At 40.4% G+C, this 22,214-nt stretch overlaps 1 protein-coding gene across 3 annotated transcripts in view; it reads left to right on the top strand.

Moving 5' to 3' along the window:
• nfat5b (nuclear factor of activated T cells 5b) overlaps nucleotides 1–22,214 on the top strand; it is a 32,876-nt gene that overhangs the window by 5,982 nt on the left and 4,680 nt on the right. Inside the window, exons 2-13 of one of the 3 annotated variants that reach the window (XM_062385915.1) lie at nucleotides 8,525–8,650; nucleotides 11,167–11,797; nucleotides 13,088–13,274; nucleotides 14,748–14,938; nucleotides 15,666–15,838; nucleotides 17,329–17,463; nucleotides 17,572–17,624; nucleotides 18,260–18,392; nucleotides 18,627–18,701; nucleotides 18,987–19,090; nucleotides 19,319–21,212; nucleotides 21,430–22,192. In XM_062385915.1, coding sequence (XP_062241899.1) covers nucleotides 8,525–8,650; nucleotides 11,167–11,797; nucleotides 13,088–13,274; nucleotides 14,748–14,938; nucleotides 15,666–15,838; nucleotides 17,329–17,463; nucleotides 17,572–17,624; nucleotides 18,260–18,392; nucleotides 18,627–18,701; nucleotides 18,987–19,090; nucleotides 19,319–21,212; nucleotides 21,430–21,479 — 3,752 coding nt within the window. In that variant the 3' untranslated portion in view covers nucleotides 21,480–22,192. Of the gene's footprint in view, nucleotides 1–8,524; nucleotides 8,651–10,576; nucleotides 10,640–11,166; nucleotides 11,798–13,087; nucleotides 13,275–14,747; nucleotides 14,939–15,665; nucleotides 15,839–17,328; nucleotides 17,464–17,571; nucleotides 17,625–18,259; nucleotides 18,393–18,626; nucleotides 18,702–18,986; nucleotides 19,091–19,318; nucleotides 21,213–21,429; nucleotides 22,193–22,214 lie in introns of those variants that run through there. The other 2 variants (XM_062385924.1, XM_062385906.1) reach the window with 2 other exon arrangements.

Genomic DNA, 22,214 nt, shown 5'->3' with positions numbered 1-22,214 from the left:
TGCTGCTATTGTTGTTCTAACATTTTTCCAGATCAAGTGTTTGGACCAAGGGTTTTGGAAGCTTTTCCCTTAGTTTGTTTTGGGTTAGATCCAAAATTTAGTAATTGTAGAAACCTTTACAAGTCTGTTTCACTTTTCCATTTGAGTCCCAAAAACCTGCTCCCTCACTCAAGTGGGTCCGGCCCATCTCTGGACTTTGCCTTTCGCATATGAAAAACGCAGCAGGAGATTGATGCTTTCATAACAACAGGAAAATGTCTGCCCCTTTCGGGTGAGGTGTGGCTCAGTATGCATGACACAGGAGATCAACACCAGCAACTGCGCTTATTTTACTAAAAGCTCTTGAATCTCGTTGTCTTTCCAAGTTGACATCTTCCTTTGGCGTCTTTTGCACGTATGGCTTTTCATCCTGAGATATTTGAATTCTTTCTGCTTTTTTTTGTTTTGCTTCTGTCGCACATTACAAACATCACCAACTCCCTTGCTATGAAGCTATCTAATTTTCATTTAACAGAGCCTTTCACATCACAAAGTTTCCATATAGGGGCTGATACAGAGAAGTAGTTTATTACCTCCAGAAACGCTGAATTCCTTTTGCATAACGTAAACAAGGAATCCAGTCTCAGGTTGGGATATCTCAATATCCTGTGTTTTAAGTCCTTTATTCTGAGTCATTTTCTACTTCCTTGGCAGACTGGCATGGCGGGACAGAACAGCAGGACTGGACAGGCAGATTTCCTCCTGCATCCTGTCATTGTTAGTATTTTCTTTGCTTACTTGACTTAATTCACACTCGTGGGTTGGACGCCAAGTGTGATGTCTGGTAAGGCCAAGGCCACGAGAAAACTAATTGTAGCAGAGGAATTCTGAGTGTTGAAAGAAGAAGTAACGCCTTTGTCTGTTCCCTGAGATAATAACTTTTGTCAGTGTGGACGACAAACCAACTGGTTATTGTACCCACAAACAAAGATAGAAATCTTTCCAGAGGATATGCGTCGTAAAACTAATTTGTAGACCATCAGTGAATTTAATGGTTGTGTACAGATTTCGTACTTTTGCGTCCCCCACTGGGGTTTTAAAAATTATGTTGTGACAGCAGTGACAAGTCCAGGACAATAACGGCTGAAATCAGCACGTAGACTGCACCAGTTCTCACCACAAGACAGAAAAAAAACATCACAATAATTTGAATATGATGTGACACAAAATTCTGTTCTTCCCTTGTGTGAGTTTTTTTTTAATAATACCGGACCTAGGATAAAAGGGAAGCCTCTGACAACATATGTCACATGTCCTTTGTGCTAGGTTTGGAAAATGTAAGGATAAGGAGTGGTTTGGGTCTGCTCTCTTGATTTTTGTATGAACATTTTTATAACCCCTTTTGCATGCAGTCCAGACCTAGGTAGGATTTATTACAGGATTGTTGCATTAGACTCAATAAGCTAGAGGTTCCTAAAAGGCTCTAAAGCCAGTTAACCACAATGCTTTTTTTTCATGAAACCTTTAAAATATTTAGGAGCTGATGACTTACCTCCTGACTGCATTAAAGACATTTTAACCTTTTTGTCCTATATAACTATATATTAATTATAGTTTAATTAAAAAACCAAAGGTTACGTTTACATCTAGCCCCCACCAACATTTTAGTGTGTTGCAGCATGACAAGTCAAGGTGAACTTGGTTTCAACTGAGTAACTTTACATACATTTTATGCAAATTATTCTTGTCACCTTTGTCCTATTTTTGTTCGGGTTTCCAAAGTCACATTGAATATCTTGTCCTTATTGTATTCACACAGGTTATTCACAGTCTTTCTTTTTACCTCTACTTAATTGGAATATATCTATATCACAGATATTTAAGTTCATGGGTAATTATAAATAATTTGAGATATTAGTCTAATTTGATGAACTTAAGTCATCGTCTCAGTGAAAATTGCATTATTATGTATTATGTCAGTATTATTATGTCATGTTTGGTCTCCCTCTTGTATCTTCTTCATTTCTAAGTTTGTCAAAGATGGAGTTTTTCTTTAATTTAGAGTAAAACTGAAGTGACAGTGCTCTTCTGTTACCACAAACCACAGCCTGCTGCAATAGAAATATGGCTTTATTTAAGAGAAACGCCAGAGCAACTTTATTTGGTTTCATTGTGGTTGTGTTCGCTGAATCTTGATCAGTGTTTTCCTCAGTTTGCTGTGGTTTTGCTTGATTAGACTTCACACCAAATCTTGTAAGTAATTAATACATTGAGGTGCAGGCTCTGTCTTAAGAACAGATTGTCATAAATCTGGAAAATGGCAAGTCTTAGAAACGAGGGCAGAAAGTTTGTACAGTATGAAAAAGTGCTAAAGGCCTGAAGAGACCTACTGATAACTTTTTGTTTAGGAAAGTGATTGTTACGAAATGGCTTCTCAGTTTTCTCAATTTTGCCATTAGGTCTCCAGTCATACATTCTTACTCTTTATTGTTCTAGTGTGAATCTCTGACGCCTCAAGACTCAAACATAATTTTCAAGCGCTGACACAGTTTCAGCCCTTTTATCTGTTTATTATCAGCAGATTTCATCAGAAGCAAGTCCGCAAGGTTCAAAACTGTGACGCCACAAGCTAATTTTTAGTGTTTTTTTATGTTCACTGAGATTGTATAAACAAAGAGTATTTGATTTTTCATATTGGATCACACAAACAGAAGATTTTGTTTTTAAAGGAACAGTTAAACATTTTAGAAAATGTATGCTGATTCGCTCTCTGGTGAAAAACTACTGTCAACTGCTTGTTAGCTTAGCTTAGCATGAAGGCGGGAAAAGCCTAGCCAATAAATAGAAATGGCAGTAATCCATTTAGAATGACTAAAAGCTGACATGAAAGTGGTAGCAAGAGGCATCTATTTTAGTCATTAGTTAATTACCATATTTTTCTCCAAAATGTTGAAGTATTCCTTGAACTAGCTCTATCTGTAATATAATATAAAGTGTTTTACAGCATCGGTCTTACCACTGCTATTTGTTAACATTTTCACATTAAGACTAAAATGGCACGGTTATTAATTCAGTGTGGACATGACATGGGTCAAAACTGGAGAATTGGATATGGATTTTGCCCACAGGTTTGCCTTTCACACATGCACAACACAGCGGGAGGTTCTCTGCACAGCACAATAAATCACTAACGGACATTTGCGTTCATTTAATATTTATTTTGTTTGGTATAATGTATATGGCATTTTAATCTCTCGTTGGTTGGGTCAAATGGTCGGTGTGACATTGAAATGAAAACTAATAACTTACCCATTCACTGTTTTGCATACTCTGGTTAGCTCATGAATCCAGTGTTGATGATTCCTTTCCTGGTTCAGACACTGGTAACACGGCGGCTTGGTGATCTCTCACCGAGGCGAGTGACAGGCGGTGTTGCTAAAGGCTTTTCCTGTTGCCTCAGCGCGGTTTTTCTGTGACCACGAGAGAACTGTTGGCACACCATTCTATTAGCCTGTAATAGGTGTTAACTTTTTGTGCGTTACTGGTGATTCACAGTAATATTGGCCATCACTTCTCGTCACCAGTTAGGTCTGACCTCACTGCAAGTATGAGCAGGAGTTGAGTCCATATTCCAGAGAAATTGTCAATTTGTATAATAAGTGTACGTGTGTGAGACAGTGTCTGTTGTCATCTGTTAATAGTTTGGATTCCTCTGCTCTCTGAAGTCACACATTCTGGTTAAACTCATTGTCTTTTTTTCTTTTGAGTCCACAGAGATAAAGGTATATCATGTTCTTGTTGTATACCGGCCCAAATACCCCACTCTATAACACTGACTCTGTGAGGATTATTATTTTGTATATAAAATGTGACTAACCACCCACTTTGTTTTTAAACCTGACTTGTAGCTGGGTGGTTTGGCCCTCACAGCAGCCTCAGTGGTCTGTTTTGTCAAGTCAGGATTGTGTTGGGTGCTTGTTGAAAGCAAGTAATGTAAACTGAAGCCTGGAGGTCGTTCCTGGTCACCTCAGGATTAGCGGCACTGAAAAGAGCTACATGCCACAAACCCTGAGCCTGCTGTGTCACAAACAAATGAATTGTCCCGTTCTTAAGCCTGATTGATTTAAACTTTTTTTCCACTTTGTATAGCAGCAATTAACCATATGATCCTGTTTCTATAAGCATTAGCATTCATGTAATCTCGATAATTCGGCAGGTACAGGTGCAGCACACAAGCAGAATATCTATGGTTCCACACATCTTATCTGACGTGCTGTAGCACTTCTCATCAGTTGAAGAGTTTGTCCCTTGGAGTGACGGTGCCATGCTCCTTCCTGAATGAAATGCCTGGTTAAGTGCAGTGATAGTACCTGCCTTTATAATGGTTGCTATTGTGCAATAAGCACTGTAAGCCTTGTCTCTCAACATATTTGACTCATCATGTGTCATGCAATCATGACAATACAATTACATTACTGATGGGCTCTGTTATCAGAAATGATACTTGTGTTACCTGAATTTTACAAGTAGGTGATATTATATTACTCTTTTTGATTTCAAGCTGAGGAAACATGGTGAATACTGTATATGATTATGACTTTTCTGCCATCAGCCTTTATTATCTGCTTCTTAATGCTTAGATAATATGATTTAAATATGACACATAACTTTTGATTAATTTAAGAGACAAAACTATACTTATGTCCAAATAATATAAGAGTCATGAATGACTCATCATTATGAAATGCATTCATAAGTCTAGAACATATCAATAAATCATTGGGTTACAGGAATGACAGAGGTATTTTTAGATTCATATATAAGTATGAACACAATTAGCAACTGTTGAAGCATTCAAACAGAGAACTGTGTTGAATGCTTCTGGTTTTCACAGCATAACCTGCTGCCAGCTGCATTAATGAATGTGTTGATGAACTTATAACTTGTGACCTGATTATTTACAATTATTAGCCAGTGTTTTGTAATATCAAGCAGTAACTTTTTTTATTGGAAAAACAAATGCATTAACTATAAGTAAATGAATCATGAATGATGAACTCATGTTGTAAAAGGGAATTATAGTTTTATGAGTTTATGGTAACATTTTACATATTCAGATTTGTTTCCACAGTGCTGTAAGTGTTGTCCATGCAACATCCTGCACTGTGAATGCTTAGTTCTTCATTTACAGGGGGAAATAACGCCGTCTTTTTCTCAGATTTTCTCCACATTGTCTCACAAGAGACCCAGACGCTTAAAAGACTTGTCCCCTGATCTGTGTTGCTATGGAGTCCCTGGCAGCCTTCGTGTAGGCTTGGCTGTAAACATTTCAGGGTTGTTGTACATGGTTTGCTGCAGGTGCCGGCCCTTTCGCTGTTTTTCTTTCCTTCTAATGCTTGAATTAAACTCCAAATGTTCTGACACGGTGCAGCTAATCTCATCCTCCACCATCGCTTTTTACCGAGCAGTATTCCGCTCATTTCAACAAATCCACCTCGTGAAATGTTTCAACTGAAGTGGGCTTATTCTACTGCTTCACTTCTGCTTGGCAGGATTCCACACGACAATACCTCTAACCTGTTGGGCAAGTTGAAGTACAGAAAAGGGTCTGGGCGCACAGTAAACAAGGCGACGAGCGGGAGGGAGGTTGGTGGAGTGGAGGAGGGGGACAGAAAGGGAGTTAAATCAGTCATTCAGCCAAAAACACCAGTGCCACGCCCCAGGTGCCAGGGCTAGTAAGAGCAAGCAACAGGAATGTGAGGGAAATGAATGGGAGTGTAAGTCCTGCCACACACATGGTGAGTGCTTTCTTTTTTCACCTTTAGTCTGCGCTATTTACCATATAAACAAATTATGAGGTACATTGAGGATCTGAGGAGATAAAATGTTGTTTCCTAAGGTTTCTAACTTAATGCAGGATTTCTGATGTGACTTATAACTATAGCTGGTTCAAAATGAATCCATCTGTTTACATTGTATGTGAGTGGATTTAGCTAACTTTGTGAAACTACTAATGAGGTTGATTTGTATGAAAATGTATTATAAGCAGGTGGAGACCTGATCATCACAAGTTATAATGGCGTCTGTAAGCGTGAATGTTTTGGGTTGAGTCTCATCTGTAATGACAATGATCACAGACGGGACTGAAAAGGAAAGGTTCACTCGATGTTCTGCACAACTTGAGTGCACTTCGAAGATAAAATCAAAACATCACGTGGTGTGTGTGAGTCAGGATGGTATATTTCCCAGCTAATGGGTCTGGTCATTTTTTTTTTCTCCCATGTGAAAGGGACAGTGTTTTGTCACGTGTAAATAAATTGCACTCTGTCTGCTTAAGGGGAAACAAATATGCAGCAAAATAAGATTTTTTTATTTTTTAAAGACGTCAAGGGACTGTGGAAACGCTTTGAACAGGCCAGCCAGTGATTCAGGACCCACTGCTCTGAGAGAAGAGTACATATTTTCTGTCTGTGCGGTTGGCAATCTGTTTACTGGAAGAGCTGTGCTCAGAGCACATGTTGCTGCATGTGCAGTCAGTCAGGGAGCCCTGAGAAGACTGAAGAGCTGAAGTGTAAATGCAGGGGCAGAGAAAGTGTTTTTGTGGAGCCGGTGGTGAAGGGGGCGTTTGCGTGCAAACGCATGCATGTGTGTCTGTGATTTTGTTTGGAGGACCAGCAAAACCACACTAGAATCCTGTGTGTGTATATGTGTGGTTCAGTGTGAGTTATATGAGTATGAGTTTGCTGCCCAGATTTAAGCTCCCTTTCTGGGAACCAGCATTCCCTGCTCTTCTAAAGCGAGCTGTAAGAGACTGGAGGGCTTTGGGAATGAAGAGGCATGGGCTGGTTTCAGTATGTCCCAGGTTTGTCTATTGTACACAGTGAGTGGTAACAATGGGAGGGTTAAGTATCTGATATACACACCAAACCCCGGGACTCAGCTGCAAGTAATTAAAGCTGGCAGTTGGCAGAGAAGAGAGTCAGGCGACTGTAATGGCCGCTCGAAGTTCATACCATAATATTTGGATGATGAATCAGGCTGCTAGTAAAAGTGTTGTCATGCTGTTGACCCAAGGCTTTCTCCCCTCACCATGTCCTGTCAGCCCGAGGGAGGCACAGAGAGGAGAGAAAAAGGCTTTGTACAACCCTGCTGCCTGTTTGTAATGGGATCGGCTGTTTATTTGGTGTGCTGCAGCTTTTGACCTCATTAGTCCCCATCTGGTTTGTTCCTCCGCACGGTGTATATCTAGAGCCAGAGCTCCCATTTTAGCATCAACCTTGTGGATAATATTTAGAGATGGCATTCATGGGACAGTGGATGTTACATTTGATATAGTTTAACTTCAGTCTCAAAGATATTAAACTAATCCATAAAGGGGAGATGTAGCTTGGATATTAGGTTTGCTAAGGTATACAAAACACCACATATAGGGCTGGAAGTATTTTTTGATTACCGGTAATCAAGTATTTATTTGCTTTCACTTTGAAAACATAACAAATACATACGGTGAATGAATACAATGTTCATCACATTGTCTCCGAAAGCCCAGATATGCTCAGTTTACAATTATAAATAAAAAATAAACTGAAGAGAAACTGAAAAATAACTTTTTTCAGTTAGCTATTTATCTACCTGTCCGTCAATTCATCCATTCTGCTTTCCTTTGCCAATCCCAGCTGACATTCTCTGAAAGGCGGGTAACACAGGGCCAACATACACAGACAACAACTATTTAAAACTTTTTTATCTATTATCAAAATAGCTGCTTGTACATTTTCAAGTGATCAATTCATTTTAATTAATTTCATTAGTTGCAGCTCTACTCCCAAGCCTTCAAGCAGAAATCTGTTTAAACGTGTTGGGGAGTGTTATCATCGCCAATGGTAACATCAGATACACAATGGGTTGGGTTGCATTGTGGGTAATGTATCCACTAGGTTTTGACAAGCATGAAGAAAATAGGCAATAAAAAAGATGACACTCCTGATCCTTCTCCATTTTGACTTTGTTCATTAAGTTAAAAGTTCTGATTAGTTCACTTGACATTTCTTCCCACTTAAATACCCAGTTAATTATGCTCTGGGCTTTTGTTTATTATCAATCTTGGTGACAACAGGCGTTGTGTGGCGTGATTGTTGCATACCGGCAGTCGGATACAGAGTTTGGCAGTAGTGTTGTGTTGTGGAAGCTCATTTGACATCATGCTGATATTATTATGCATTGTTCCCAAAGTAATAGTGCTGTAGTGTGAGCATTTCCTTATCATTTATCAGGTTGTTGGTATTTTCTTGACTTTCCGCAAGAGTTGTGATTGTTGTTCAGTCGTCTACTGCATCAGTGTTAAACTGAATGACATAGAGAAATGGAATTTAAGGAATGCATTGTACAGAGTAACGAGTCATCTTATTTCTCAAGTTTCATGTCAGCAAATTGGGTAATTTAAGTGATACATTTAAATTATCGGTTTCATTTTACTCACTGTTGAGTTCTTGCTAAAATGTAACATTGATATAACTTCGATCTGTTCTCCCTCCTCTCTCTATAGAATCGGTGTGTGATCTTCTACCCAGAGAGCTGCAGTTGCCTTCCTACACTCAGCAGAACCCAAAAGTCATGAGTCAAAAGAGTGGCGGAGAGGCAGGGCCTCCTCCTTCTGCTGCTGTAGCATCAGGTAGGATCCTACTCCTCTTTTTCTTATTTCTCATCTGCGAGCAGGACTGATCACGCCCCACCCCAAAACACTGTGTACCTGTAGGCAAACAAACACCTGCATATATACGGAAAACCAGTCAGACAACCCGCTTCTTACTCTGTGATCCTCACGTGTTGGTCCAAATAAAATATAAAGAAACATGTGAGAAGGGAATTATATCATTGGAGTGGAATCATCAGAACATGTCTGCTGTATGTACCTTCCACACACAATATTTGGTTGAAAAGATTGTTGGGATTTCCTAAATGTTGTAGTCTATTGCAGCAACTCTGTTTTGAAATGTTGGTCACGTACAGCAGGTTCACAGTAATGAAAGCCCTCTGTGAATTTTCCATTATTTTTTTTTGAATGTTGCAGGATCGACGGCAGGCATACAATGTAAGAGTAAATGATGCAAGAGCCTGGCAAAGCTTATTTGAGTTTTGCATCCTCAGCACTGAGTAGTTGATTGGTTAAATAGTTTTTTCTCTTTGTTTAGACAAGTTGGAAGTTTTAAATGGCTATGTTAAGTATTTTGCACTTCCAATTCGGAGCTATATTGTTCATAGTGGAGAGTGAAAATGAAAGAGAAACAAAAAAGTCCAGAAATAAGATATAGAACCCCATCCAACACCCAGTGAAAAGTGATGGCAAGTGGGACCAAGTACAATGCAAGTGTCTTTAGGCAGCAGAAAGCAATTGATCAACATAAACCTGGTCCGAAGTCAATTTTGTGATGTTTCACTGTTATTTAAGAGCTCATTACAGATACAATAGTATACACCCACATAGACGGGTGTACAATGATACTAACGACTAAAATACAAATTTTCTAAAAAAAATGTCCTCCAACTCTTGTTACTAATGTGTTGCTATTATACATTGTTGTAGTCAAATGAAAAACATTCCCCTGAGTGGCAACTGATAAATAATTAATAAAGATAAAGACAGAATACGATGAATAATTGGAAATGCTACAACAGAAGCTAGATTACACAACCGAGCAAAAAGACTGGCTCTGGGCTCACAAACGCCAGGTTTACTGTGTGTTAACTGATTTTATTGAAATTATCTTTTAATTATGGCACGTGACTAACTTGATGACAACTTGGCATTTGGTAAGATACTATTCAAATAAAAGAAACTTATTTTTCTGATTCAATTTATCATGTTACCACACAGCAAACCTGGGGCCAGGCTATATTCAGTGTAAAATTACTGTACACATGACAGAATAGTAAGTGTAAGGGAGAGATTGTTGTTGTAGCATGTTTTTTTATTGGCCCAGGTCACACTACCAGTAAACAGGATGTAATTTCCCATTAAAGAAGAAAGGACAAATGTGTTCGGCCAAACTTATCAATAATGAACTGTAATTTGTATTAATGCATATCATTTATATATCCCATTTTCTTACTCCGAGCTTGAATGTTTTTAGAGTCAATGGCAGATAAGACCGGGACCGTCCGACAGGATGGAGCATCTTCTTTTATTTGTCTATATTTTCTGGTTGCCATGATATGTGATCATATAGGTCTTTGTGTCACAACACTTGCTAAAAATGACACTGCCCCCATATACATTGTATGTGCTTGCATTTTTTTCCCCAAATGTGTGTTTTGAAAACTAATGAGTCACCAAACAATCCAGAATGTCAACAGAAGTCTAACTCCTTCATTTTTTTTTTAAACGATCTACAAATTAACCTCACCTTTCCGTGCTCTTCATCTAGTTCACCGTAACTATTTGAATGCTTTTGAAATTACAGTGTTTGTCAGCATGCTGGAGCAGCACCTTTTGACAAAGAAAAAAAAATACCCTGTGTTAATAATATTTTTTTTCACTGATAAAACTTTTACTGTTCAGCTCTTATTGCTCATTCGTTGTCTCATTTTTATATTCCAGGAAGTTCCCTCTGAAGCAGGGAGTGTCTGCATATAAAATGGTCTGCAGTTCTCTGCTTCATAGGTCAGAAGCTTGTTTATTTTGTCTCTTTGGCTACGTTCAGTCCCAACGAAAAGAACTTATGTAGCAAAAAAATAAATAAACAAAATAAAGCTCCAATAATTGGCATGCATCTTACTGTGCACATTAACATTTTGAACTTCCTCTCCATTTCACCATTTTGGCTCATTTTTTCATTCAGTTGAACATGAACAAAATGCTAATAATAATGATAAATTCATTCAGTTGTTAGATTTTTAGTAGTTACTTTACTCACAAGCATTTTTACTCTCCAGTTTTTTTATAAGGAGGGGCTGCTCACCTCTCATCTCTTCTTTGGCCCCGTTTTAGTTTATAACAATACTTTTATTCACACACTGTCAACAGACACATACATATAAGATCCAAAAAAAAGGAAAGCATTTAATTGGATGTGTAAAAAAATACTAAACAAAAGCCAAAATTAACAACACATTTTGCTGCTTAAATGGGACTGCTAGCCAACACAGGTTGAGATGCCTTTATTCACTCTCTAATCATTTGCACTGTAGATGCCATGTCCTCTTCTATGACCATGGAAGGCCCCCGCAGTGCTCTTTCCAACTCTTCCAGCTCCACCATACATTCCAGTTCTTCAGCCAGTGACCAGAACCCAGTCCACAGCAACAATGTTGACCAAGAGGATGCCAGGAATAGCCGCTTGGTACCAGAGGTCGTCGGAGCAGATAACGAAAATGGTAACGGCGGCAGTGGTGTTAACTGCAGGGGGAGCAGTGAACTGGGAGGTGGAAGAGGTGCAACATCCCAGGATGCGCAGGCACATCACCAGATGACCCCGTCTAAGCGCCGCACTGTACTAAACATCTCTCCGCCTCCGCAAGACTTGTTTGATGACAGCCACATGTCTTGCCAGAATGAAGCCTCCCTGGACTCAGAGCAGAGCAACAGCATCTGGATGGATGACTCTCTCTCCAACTTTAGTATCATGAGCAGTGTTTCCTACAATGACAACACAGAGGTACCAAGAAAGTCCCGTAAACGTACCCCTCGACAGAGGCCTGGTCCGAAGGCTGTGCCTGCAGGGGAGCCAAGCATGGATGTGTTTGATGCAGACAGTGCTAAAGGCCCGCACTTTGTCTTATCACAGTTAGGACCCGACAACAAGACAGCATCAAAAGGAAGGTTTGTGTGAACCTTATTGTGTGAACCTTATTTGTATTTAGAAAGATCTGTTTGATTTTTAACGCCCATAGACTGTATATAAAGATGGACAATTTGACACAGCTTGCTCCCACTATCTAGAAATCAAACCAAAATATCAGAGATACAAAAACAGCCATTTGCGACGATGATGTCATTGGGAGCCAGAGTCACTGAGACACACTCTCAACCAATGGCAAGTCAGTCTCAATTGTCAATCATGATGTTTCCCCCTGTTAAATAGCACCATATAACTAATCAAACCCAAACTTGGCAGAAAGATGAACGCTTCAACAAACATCAGTCTGATACAAACAACCTACATGGCCCATGTCCATTCAACTAACATGGATGCTACAGGGTTTACGACCTATACTGCAGCCAGCCACCAGGTGGCGATTGAGTTGCTTTTGCTTCACTTTTGGGGAGCTACCATTTCGACCATCTTTATATACAGTCATGGCAAAAACATGTCCAAGTCATGTCCCTCTAAATCTCATGTGGATCTGTGCAGTTATGTGGCGAAATAAAGGAGAAAAACAACATCAGGTGTCATATTAAATATTAGCTCTTGATAACTTAATGTTCTGACATTGGTAGTTTACGCATTAGGCTCTTAAATAGATTGTGACAATTTGTTCTTGCTGTTGCAGTCACTGTCCCCCTGGATAGTCTCACACAGCACTCATCCTGATTGTCAGAATAGGTTATTATTAGGAAAGGACACACATACACACACACACACCAACAGATGGAAATTAACAAACCATGCTGGCATCGGATTTCCCACCACGCTTGGACCGAAGAGGAGCGGCCAGATCAGAGGGGAGGGAGGGGCAGGATACTGAAGTACAAACAATGGTCAGCCACAGTGAATCACAGAGCCCCTCTCAAAGACCTAGGATAAGCAGAGCAGATTAAATAAACAGATAACTCTGAACGCTTTAAGAGCTGCGGATAGAATATGCTTCGTTGATGGAGGGCCTCTTAACTCTGCATTGCTCAGTGCACCATGGCAACTTGCAGGCCGTTTCACCGTTGCGGCTACAAAGAGCAGTTTTCCAGCATCACACCCCAGAACAAATTTCAGCCAGATCTACACACAGATATTTATTATATACAGTTGTCATTTTGTGGGTATCCTTTTTACTAGTTGTTTTCTGAACCTTAGGACTTGGGTCAGTGTAGAAAATGTAGACAGTAGAATTGATACAAATGTCAGAATTAGAAGTTATCCTCTGACATCTCTGTTAAAACGGGTCTTTGTTGCAGCTCTGACAATCCTAAGGCAGCTAACCATAAAGGGGGGACTCTATCGATGCAATACCCACAGAAGAGTGAGGGGAAGGAGCTGAAGATGCAGGTCCAACCTGAGACTCAGCACCGGGCCCGCTATCTTACTGAAGGCAGCAGAGGGTCAGTGAAGGACCGCACGCAGCAAAGCTTCCCTACTGTGAAGGTAATTAACTCTATAGGCAAGCTTTCAGCTTATCTGGTTCAAGGAGCAGTGTTAAAGATTTAGGTGAATATGATCTATTGGCAGAAATAGAGTATAAAATAATCCTAGTGATGTTTTCACTAGTGTTAATTGTTTTCTTTTCCCTTGAATTAGCCCTTTATATTTTTTTACTTCATATTTACATTTGGAGCGGGTCGTCTCTACGGAGGCCGCCATGTTTTTTACAGTAGCCCAGACTGGACAAACTAAACACCTTTAAGAGTTTTTATGACAACTGAATGCTCCCACAGTTTCTCTTTCATGTTTGGAAGAGGAAGGTGAGCTGAGTGGTATTCAGCTGCAACATGCAACTTGACCACTTGATGTCACTAAATTCTACACACTGAACCTTTAAGTTGAGATAATGAATGGATTATTGTCAGAGGCTTTTACCTATTTGTATATAGGATTTACTTTACTATAAAATGTTATGTTTTTTTATGCTTTTAGCATTTTGTATCAACGTACTGCAACATGCAAATAGACACAACACAAATACTGACTTTGGTAAATATTTTGTGGTTGTGTTTGTAATTTTAGTACTTTTAATTTGCTGTGTAGGTGTTGCAAAAAAGGAATTTTCTACAGTTGCATGTGTTTTTTCTTTGTGCACATTTTCTTAAATAATGGTGCGTAGAGCTCTCAGGGCCACTGGAGCTTTGTGTTATGAAGTGTAAAGTTGTTGTGGCAGAAAGGTTTGCACTGGATTTGAAGAGCCCCTTTTCATCCCCAGCATGTTAAGGCTGGAAGTTGGCTGCAAGTTGGACATAAAAGAAAACTTCATCTTTCTGAATAACCGCTGTGCCCTTTTTTAGAGGTGGAACTGAAGAGAAATGAAAATACCTCTGTCCAGTCACCTCAGTATCCTCAGGGATGATCATTAATTTAGCAAGTTTGTGTCTCTTACTGGTCCACCAAGTAATTTTGTGCTGGCCCAGCTTCCGGCTACAGAACTTGAAACCATGAACAAAAACAGAGAGTCACAGCAGTAGATACAAAATACCAGTAGATTGCACAATAAAGTGGAATCAAAATCGGCTTATGAACCAGCTACGACTCATAGAGGAAGGTTTTGTAAACGGGCAGAACACACAAGGCTTGATTGGTTGAAGACAAGATGCCATTAAATATGCTCATGAGGGCATCTGCTGGACAGGTAAGGAAGGACACTTAGTTAACATCTGCAAAACAAGAGAAAGGTGAAGAGACACAGGAACAAGTTTGCAGCTGCAACAGGACAGTGTGTTATAGGACAGGAGAAAAATTATCTGATCCTTCTGACTCATTTAGAAAATTAGCGGATGCATTTCTAGTTTTTAAGTTTTTTACAGAAAAAGTTAGCATCACACTGAGGTCCTACACAACATATAAGATTCAGACCCATTCTCATTTAGCCGATGCGTTTTGATTCCTTTGTCTTTTTCACTCTCACAGCTGGAGGGTGTGAACGAGCCAGTGATTTTACAAGTGTTTGTGGGCAACGATACCGGGCGTGTGAAGCCTCATGGGTTTTACCAAGCGTGCAGGGTGACTGGCCGCAACACCACAGCCTGCAAGGAGGTGGACATTGACGGCACAACTGTCATTGAGGTGTCCCTTGATCCAAGCACCAACATGACACTAGCGTATGTACTGTTCTTGAGAAAGAGATCGCTAGATTGTGTGATAATTTATGTTAAATCACATAAAACAAAGGCAATACAAGTGTTGCTTTGACTGCAAGTGTTATACGTCACAGATTTTTCAATAACTTAATAAAATCATTGTGTAAAGGACCCCTATGATGTAAGGTAGATACTATAAACACTTTGTTAATCGCCAGTTAACACAAGCTGTTTTCAGACCTAACATGCATTCCAGACTTCGCCACTGTCATCGGATTTATCGCCTTAAGCTCTCTTACTCTATCGTGTTTCCAAGTTGGCATCTTTGTCTGTGTTTTTTTTCAGCCTGATCTATGTATTGTGATTTTATTCTGGACAATATCCTGCCTTTTCCTCACATGGGCTCTCTCAGACATTCTCTGGAGTTTGTATTGTGATTTTATTCTGGACAATATCCTGCCTTTTCCTCACATGGGCTCTCTCAGACATTCTCTGGAGTTTTTTCCAGCTAACCCCTTGGTAAAAACTCAGGAGAATGTCCGATAGATCCCATGTGTCCAGAGGAACTGACTCGAGCATTGAAGTTCCCACATACAGCCACTCTGGAAAATGTCAGGAGAGTATCTGGAGTTCAGTGCTGGTCTGAAGGTAGCTCTGATGACACATAGTAAGATGCAGTGTGTTGGTGTGTAAGTGTTGTAAAGGGATTTTGGGAAATGATGTTGTTTTACGTTGCTTCTCTGTGCAGGGTGGACTGTGTTGGGATCCTGAAGCTCCGTAACGCTGATGTCGAGGCTCGTATTGGCGTCGCTGGGTCCAAGAAGAAGAGCACACGTGCTCGCCTGGTGTTTCGGGTCAACATTCCCCGTTCAGACGGATCAGTGCTCACACTCCAGACTTCCTCATCTCCAATCCTGTGTAGTATGTCAGCCTCCTAATTGTATTTATCTCTGTGGTAACGGTTATTACATTAATTGATACATTGTTTCAGTCACCAAGAAATAAGTTTTGTTATTTTTGCACAAATTATAATATTTTATTTATCTCAATGAAAGTTTAAAATGGGTTCAACAAACAGCCTACAAACCGACCTGTGACCTAGTTACTTAATAGTCACAATTGATTCTGTAAACTGAGCCATTTTCTTCTCTTTTAACAGAGAGGCCCTGTTTCTAAAGTTTAGTGTTGCCCAGGGTCAGGAAACCGTTGTTGTCTTTTGATGTCGCATTCTGAGACAATCTGTAAAGATTCCTTCAGACTCAGGTGTTATTTAATAATACGTACAGTATGAGGGTGTGGTTGGTTTCATAAACAGGAAAGACGCTTAAGGCTATAAGAAAGTTTCTGTGTAAGTGGAATTGGGAGAGACAAGGGAGAAAGCGAAGGAAAGGACCTAACAATAGAGGTGTGTGGACTTGTATTGTTTACACGGAGCCAGCGTGCTAGCCAGGGAAATATCTTTCCACAGATCTAAAAAGTAATACCCCTTGGCATGTGAGTGTGTGAGTGTGTGAGTGTTGCTGCAGAGAACTGAAAAAGGTTGGTGAAGTGTATCAGAGCTAAAGTTATTTGATTGTCAGGATCATAGACTGTATACAAAGATCTAAATGTCAATCTTTATATATATTCTGTGGTCAGAATATTGAAAGCTCTTTTGACCATAAAAATGTCAATAATCATTTATTTAGAAAAGGGCTTTCCCTACCAGATACACCTGGTGAAGCAAAGGTCTCAAACTGCAGTGGTGGTAGTGTTTGCTTTATAAGTAACAAATAGTAACAAGATGTTAAGGGTTAGGGGTAATTTTGGGTTTAAAAAATTTTTATTTTATCAATTTTAAAAGTTCTTTAAAAGTTAATGATTTATTGAATACTTCATATATTTATATTTGCACTGATAAGAGAGAGTTCAGCAAAATCATTGATCGTGTTTAGAAACACTGTGAAACCTGTAAAAGCTTCAACTAAATACCCATATATAAAATACATTAAAAAAATCTATTGATCTATCTGCATTAAATATGAATATTAAACTTAAGGTAAAACTTTGAATCTAGATTCTAATGGCTTCACAACAGGTGCGACGCCAGTTGACGTGTACTTATTTAGTTGGACCACACCCATCTTTAAACATGGAGTTCCTTTTCATCTCAGCTTCAGTACATACCTAACATAACATTTGTGACAGCAACTTCCAGAGTTGACAGATATACACCTGCTCAATGGGATCAAAATAGAACCTAGTGTACTTTTAAGCTGTAAACTTTAAAACCTGTAAAAGGCATTTAATATTGATCTGGTACTTCAAGAAAAAAGTGGGCTTGATATCCGACACATAAAGTCACATAAAGATCGTTGTTCTCTCTCCCCTTTTTCGATTTCCAACCGACTCTGTATTTTATCTGTTTACAGCCCAACCTGCAGGGGTGCCTGAAATCTTAAAAAAATCACTGCACAGTTGTTCAGTGAGAGGTGGAGAAGAAGTCTTCATCATCGGCAAAAACTTTCTTAAAGACACCAAAGTCATATTTCAAGAGAATGTTTCAGGTGAGAGTCTTTCCGAATGCTTTTGAATCCTCTGCATTTATAGGTTCATACATTTTAAATTTTTGTGTTTGTTTCCGTGGTCAACCTGAAACTCTTTCTTCTGTGCAGATGAGAACTCGTGGAAGGCTGAGGCTGAAATCGACATGGAGCTGTTTCACCAGGTAAAATAGGATTTTGTTTTTGTACCAAATGATTAATGCTAATGAGCTGAGTTGATAGAAGCAGCCATTTCAGATTTGTATGGGCCTTGTAATCATGTAATCACCTTAAGTAGCTGGTGGTTGAAAGGTTTGAGTAGTCTCATTGTGTTTTTACCTAATTACACTCAAGTCTCTCAGTGTGGACTTGAATGTCTCAGCAGTCCAGTTTTAAACCTTTGCCCTGGTGAACAAAATGCTCAGGAGTTTATACATTGATATAAATCTGTTGTTTTTATTGGAGGCACACTGTGGATTTGTTGGGGGGGACGGATATATACACATTATAAACAACTATGCTTCTCACTCAAATATCATCGTGTTTTTAAAATCCTGCACCATTTAAGTTCATCGCTGTTGATAGCTCATTCTTTTGCTACCTTGAGTGTTCACGAGTACGAGATCTCCATGCTCCTGATGTGCTGTTAGAACATGATCCATTAACATAGTGATGACCTACTCAGAAACGTATGTAATTGTATATTCAATCACTATTTTCTAATCTACTGCCCCTTTAATTAGTTACATGCACATAGACCCACTGCTGTTGAAATTGTTCCTGGTTGCTGACTTTACTTTTTTGTTGGCTCATATCCAAGAATCACTTGATAGTGAAGGTTCCTCCGTACCAGAATCAAGCCGTCGACACAGCAGTGTATGTGGGAGTCTATGTGTTGACGAATGCTGGGAGATCGCATGATGTTCAGCCATTTACTTACACTCCTGATCCAGGTTTGTTTTCTCAACTCAATTTCACTTTATGTACATTACATATACGTTTCTCTTTATTCATCAGTCTATTGATGATATGACCACTTTGTTAAATATAATATAACCTGATTACAAGGTCATTATATGAATATCTTCCTTAATGACATGAATGAGATGAAAAAATATTTCTGATGGTTTACATAGATTTTCTTTTATTGTTGACTCTATGAAATCTGTTTACATTTGCTATTCCAGGACCACATGATGTTCCTGTGAAGAAAGAGATGCTTTCTCCAGTGAAGACTTGTACTTTTGATGAACAAATGAAAGGTTATTTTTCTTTTGTCAACTAATATAAACAATCACGATTATTTACTTTACTAGTGTGTATTTCAAAAACATATTTATACAAGTGGATCGAGATTTGCTGTCGCCCATCAGGCTTTGCTTGCATTTTAAGGCTGTTTATTTCCTTTCAAATTGCAGAGTATCTAAAGTGTACATTCACTTTTTTAGCTCACAGCTGCAGAGAAATTTTTCAGTAAGAACATATTGACAATACGTTTGACTGTGGTATTCAATATATGAATATGTTCCCCGCTATTGCTCCCACAGTTCTGGATGGTGCTCTGATGCCCTCGATGTTGCCTTTAGTGAAAAGAGAAGACGTCACTCCGATGGAAGTGACCAGCAACATTCAATCTTCTGGCGTATATAAGGTGACGTATTGATTTGTTACCTGAATAAAGGGCTCAGCATTTACATAATGAAAACATTAGAACCGTTTTGAATGTGATCTGATATTCCAAATTAAACTTGGAGGAAAATGTAATAACCTTCATAATTACCCTCAAGAAAGGGTTCTTGTGTTAAATGTAAAAGTAGTGGTGTGTACTCTAAGAAAAAACTAAACACACCTTTTGCCCTCTGTTTTGTGTTGTCATCAGACTGGTGATCTTTGTCAAGCCCAGCAGAACCCAGACATGACTGCAGGACATCTAAATAAAAACAGACCCTTCTCCAACAACTTGTCTCTGGCTGCAGCTGACCCTGACAAAGTTCAGGCTTCTGTTTTTACCAACACTGAGCCCCTGAGCACCATCCAGAAGCAGGACATTGCTCCCACCAGCTCATTTCCTGTGCCTACAGACTCTCTGCTCCAGCAGGGTTCCCAGCAGTTCCTCCTGGAGCCAAGGGAGGGCCTCGGCCTGGAGAGACCAGGCAATGGCTCAGGAGGTGTGGGGAGGCTGTGTGGAGAACCTACCCCCCAGCAGCAGCAGCAGCAGCTGCCACTGTTCCCTCTAGATGAGGTGGCCCAGCTTGAAGAGGCAGTGAGACAACTTAAAGCCAAAGGGTACTGTAACTTACCTCTTCAGTCTGAAAACTCCATGGCCAAACAGCAACAGCAGCAGCAGCAGCAGCAGCAGCACATGCAGCACCAACAGCAGATCCAAAAACAGCAAATCCAGCAGCAACAACAGCAACAAATGCATCAGCAGCAACAGGTGCTGGAGAATTTACAGCAGCATCTGTTTCAGTCACAGATTCAGATGCAGTGTGGCATGTTTCAGGACGCTACCCAGGGCAAGAGCTCAGAACAGCAGGGCTCATCACAAGGAGGGGTGCCAAACCCAGGATCTCTCTTCCAGCACCCGCAGCAGCAACAGCAGCAGCAGCAGCAGCAGCAGCAGCAGCAGCAGCAGCAGCAGCAGCAGCAGCAGCAGCAGCAGCAGCAGCAGCAGCAGCAGCAGCAACAAGCAGTTCTCTTTCAACAGGCAAACTTACTTTCCATTCAGACCAACTTCCTCCAGCAAACACCCTCTCACCCTTCACCACCCATGTTCCACAACCCCAGCTCTCTGGCTGACACACAAGATCCACAGGGGGCTCTGTTTCAGAAGGCGTCTCAGGAGCAGGTCCAGGCTGCTCTCTTTCAAAACACCATGACAGTACTGCAGGCCCCAGAGCAACAGCCCACAACCCCTGGACTTTTCCTCCCCCAGTCCTCTCTGGCCACTCAGCTCACAACCAGCAATTCTCAACAACAGCAGCAACAACAGAAGCAGCAGCAGCTAGTCTTCCTCAGTGCCCTACAGTCCCCTGCCCCTGAACCACAATCAGTATTTCAGGTTCAGACCCAGCTCTCCCCCATCCAGCAGAGGAGTGCCATGGAGCAGCAGCCGCCCTCCCAGCCTCAGACCCACACACAGCCAACCCAGCAAGCTCCCTTATTCCAGAACATCTCGCCACATCCACCTGCAAACACACTCTCTCCAGGCCAGCAGCAGCAGCAGCAGCAGCAGCAGCAGCAGCAGCAGACTGGCCTCCTGTTCTGCAACAATACTCTGTCCACCCCAGACCAGGCCTCCAGCCTCCTCTTCAGCAGCCAGGGCCAGATGCCTCCACTGACCAGCAGCAGTCTGGTTTCTCAAGAGCCCCAAAACTCTTCTCTGCTGTTTTCACAATCCAATCTGGTGACTGTAAACCAGCAGGATCGCTCTGAGCCAATGGCCTTGGGGAACCCCACCCATCCACAACAACAAGTCATGTTTCAGGAGCAGCAGCCGATGCAGCTGGGTGGCAGCTCAAACAGCCGACAGGAGCCTCCTGTGGGCCTCTTCATGCCTCAGTCCAACATGGCCTCTCTGCAGGGGGGACTGGCTCAAGAGCTTGCACAGTCAGCCATGTTCGCCTCACAGAACGGCGTGGCGAACCTTCAGACGACTACCCCCTCCACTGCTCAACAGCCAGGACCACTATTTCAGACGACCGTGAGTGGGGGCATCAATCAGCCCAGCCAGCCTCAACAACCTGGCCTGTTCCTCTTTGGGATTCAGAACGGTAAGGAATCTATTACCTCTGTGTACGCAGTTAAAACTGATGAGATGACAACTAATGTAAAAAAGCTCAGAAATGTTAAATCGACTTTCAACTTTAAACAAATAATGATAAATAATAATTTTATCATCTGTACATGAAAGCTGTCGGTAGAGAAAATTCTAAGTCCACTCTGCATTTCCTCTTAGCTCTGTTTTGATTTTCTCTCTTCTCTCATCAGCATTGTCTCCAGATGCTGCAGACAGCTGTTTTCAACAAAAAAATCTATGAAATCCCACTGTACACTAAAAGCAAACAGAAACAGTTTGGGCTGCAGAGGATTTAGCAGTGAAAGAGCCAGATATTTTTCTCAGGAGTTGACAAAGACCAAAGCAGAACTGAAAGAGACAGTGAATTTTGGACTAAGATTCGTCATCTGGTCAGAGACATGACTCCAGAGTTACACTATCCGTGCTCTGTTTCTGCTTAATGTGTAAATAGAGGACTGTTTGCTAAGATGTTGGCTACATCGGCTGTAAAGTTGATGTCAGTGTTGTGACTCTGTTTCTGCTGCCCCCAAGTGGTCAAATATCTGCTAATCTAGTTTTAACAAGAGTCATGTGACACAAGCTAAAACTGTTATTACATAGGAAAGCACTGCGTGGAATAATTACACAAAATCATTTTGATTTTCTATTTGTTTAGTAATATCATATTTAATATACCAATTTATTGATTAAATAATTGTCTTTCTTTCTTACCTTCTTAAGTAATTCGTTTTTTATACCTTTTTAAAAAGCCAGGTTAGCTCGTCTATAAATGTGTCAAAAATGAAATAAAATCAACAATAGTACTTTAGAGCAACAATTTGACAATTCATACCCAATTTTGTGTCTAACCAAATTACTAAACATACACAATCCATGATTTGTCTTATTAAACTTTGTTTTGAAGTAGCTTTGCATATAAAAGCAAAATATTTATTTTTTTCAAGGTCGTTAACTCACTCACTCTCACCCAACTGTT

Source organism: Platichthys flesus, chromosome 1 (genome assembly GCF_949316205.1).
Source record: "Platichthys flesus chromosome 1, fPlaFle2.1, whole genome shotgun sequence".
Lineage (NCBI taxonomy): Eukaryota > Metazoa > Chordata > Actinopteri > Pleuronectiformes > Pleuronectidae > Platichthys > Platichthys flesus.
This window is presented reverse-complemented; position numbering and strand designations above follow the sequence as displayed.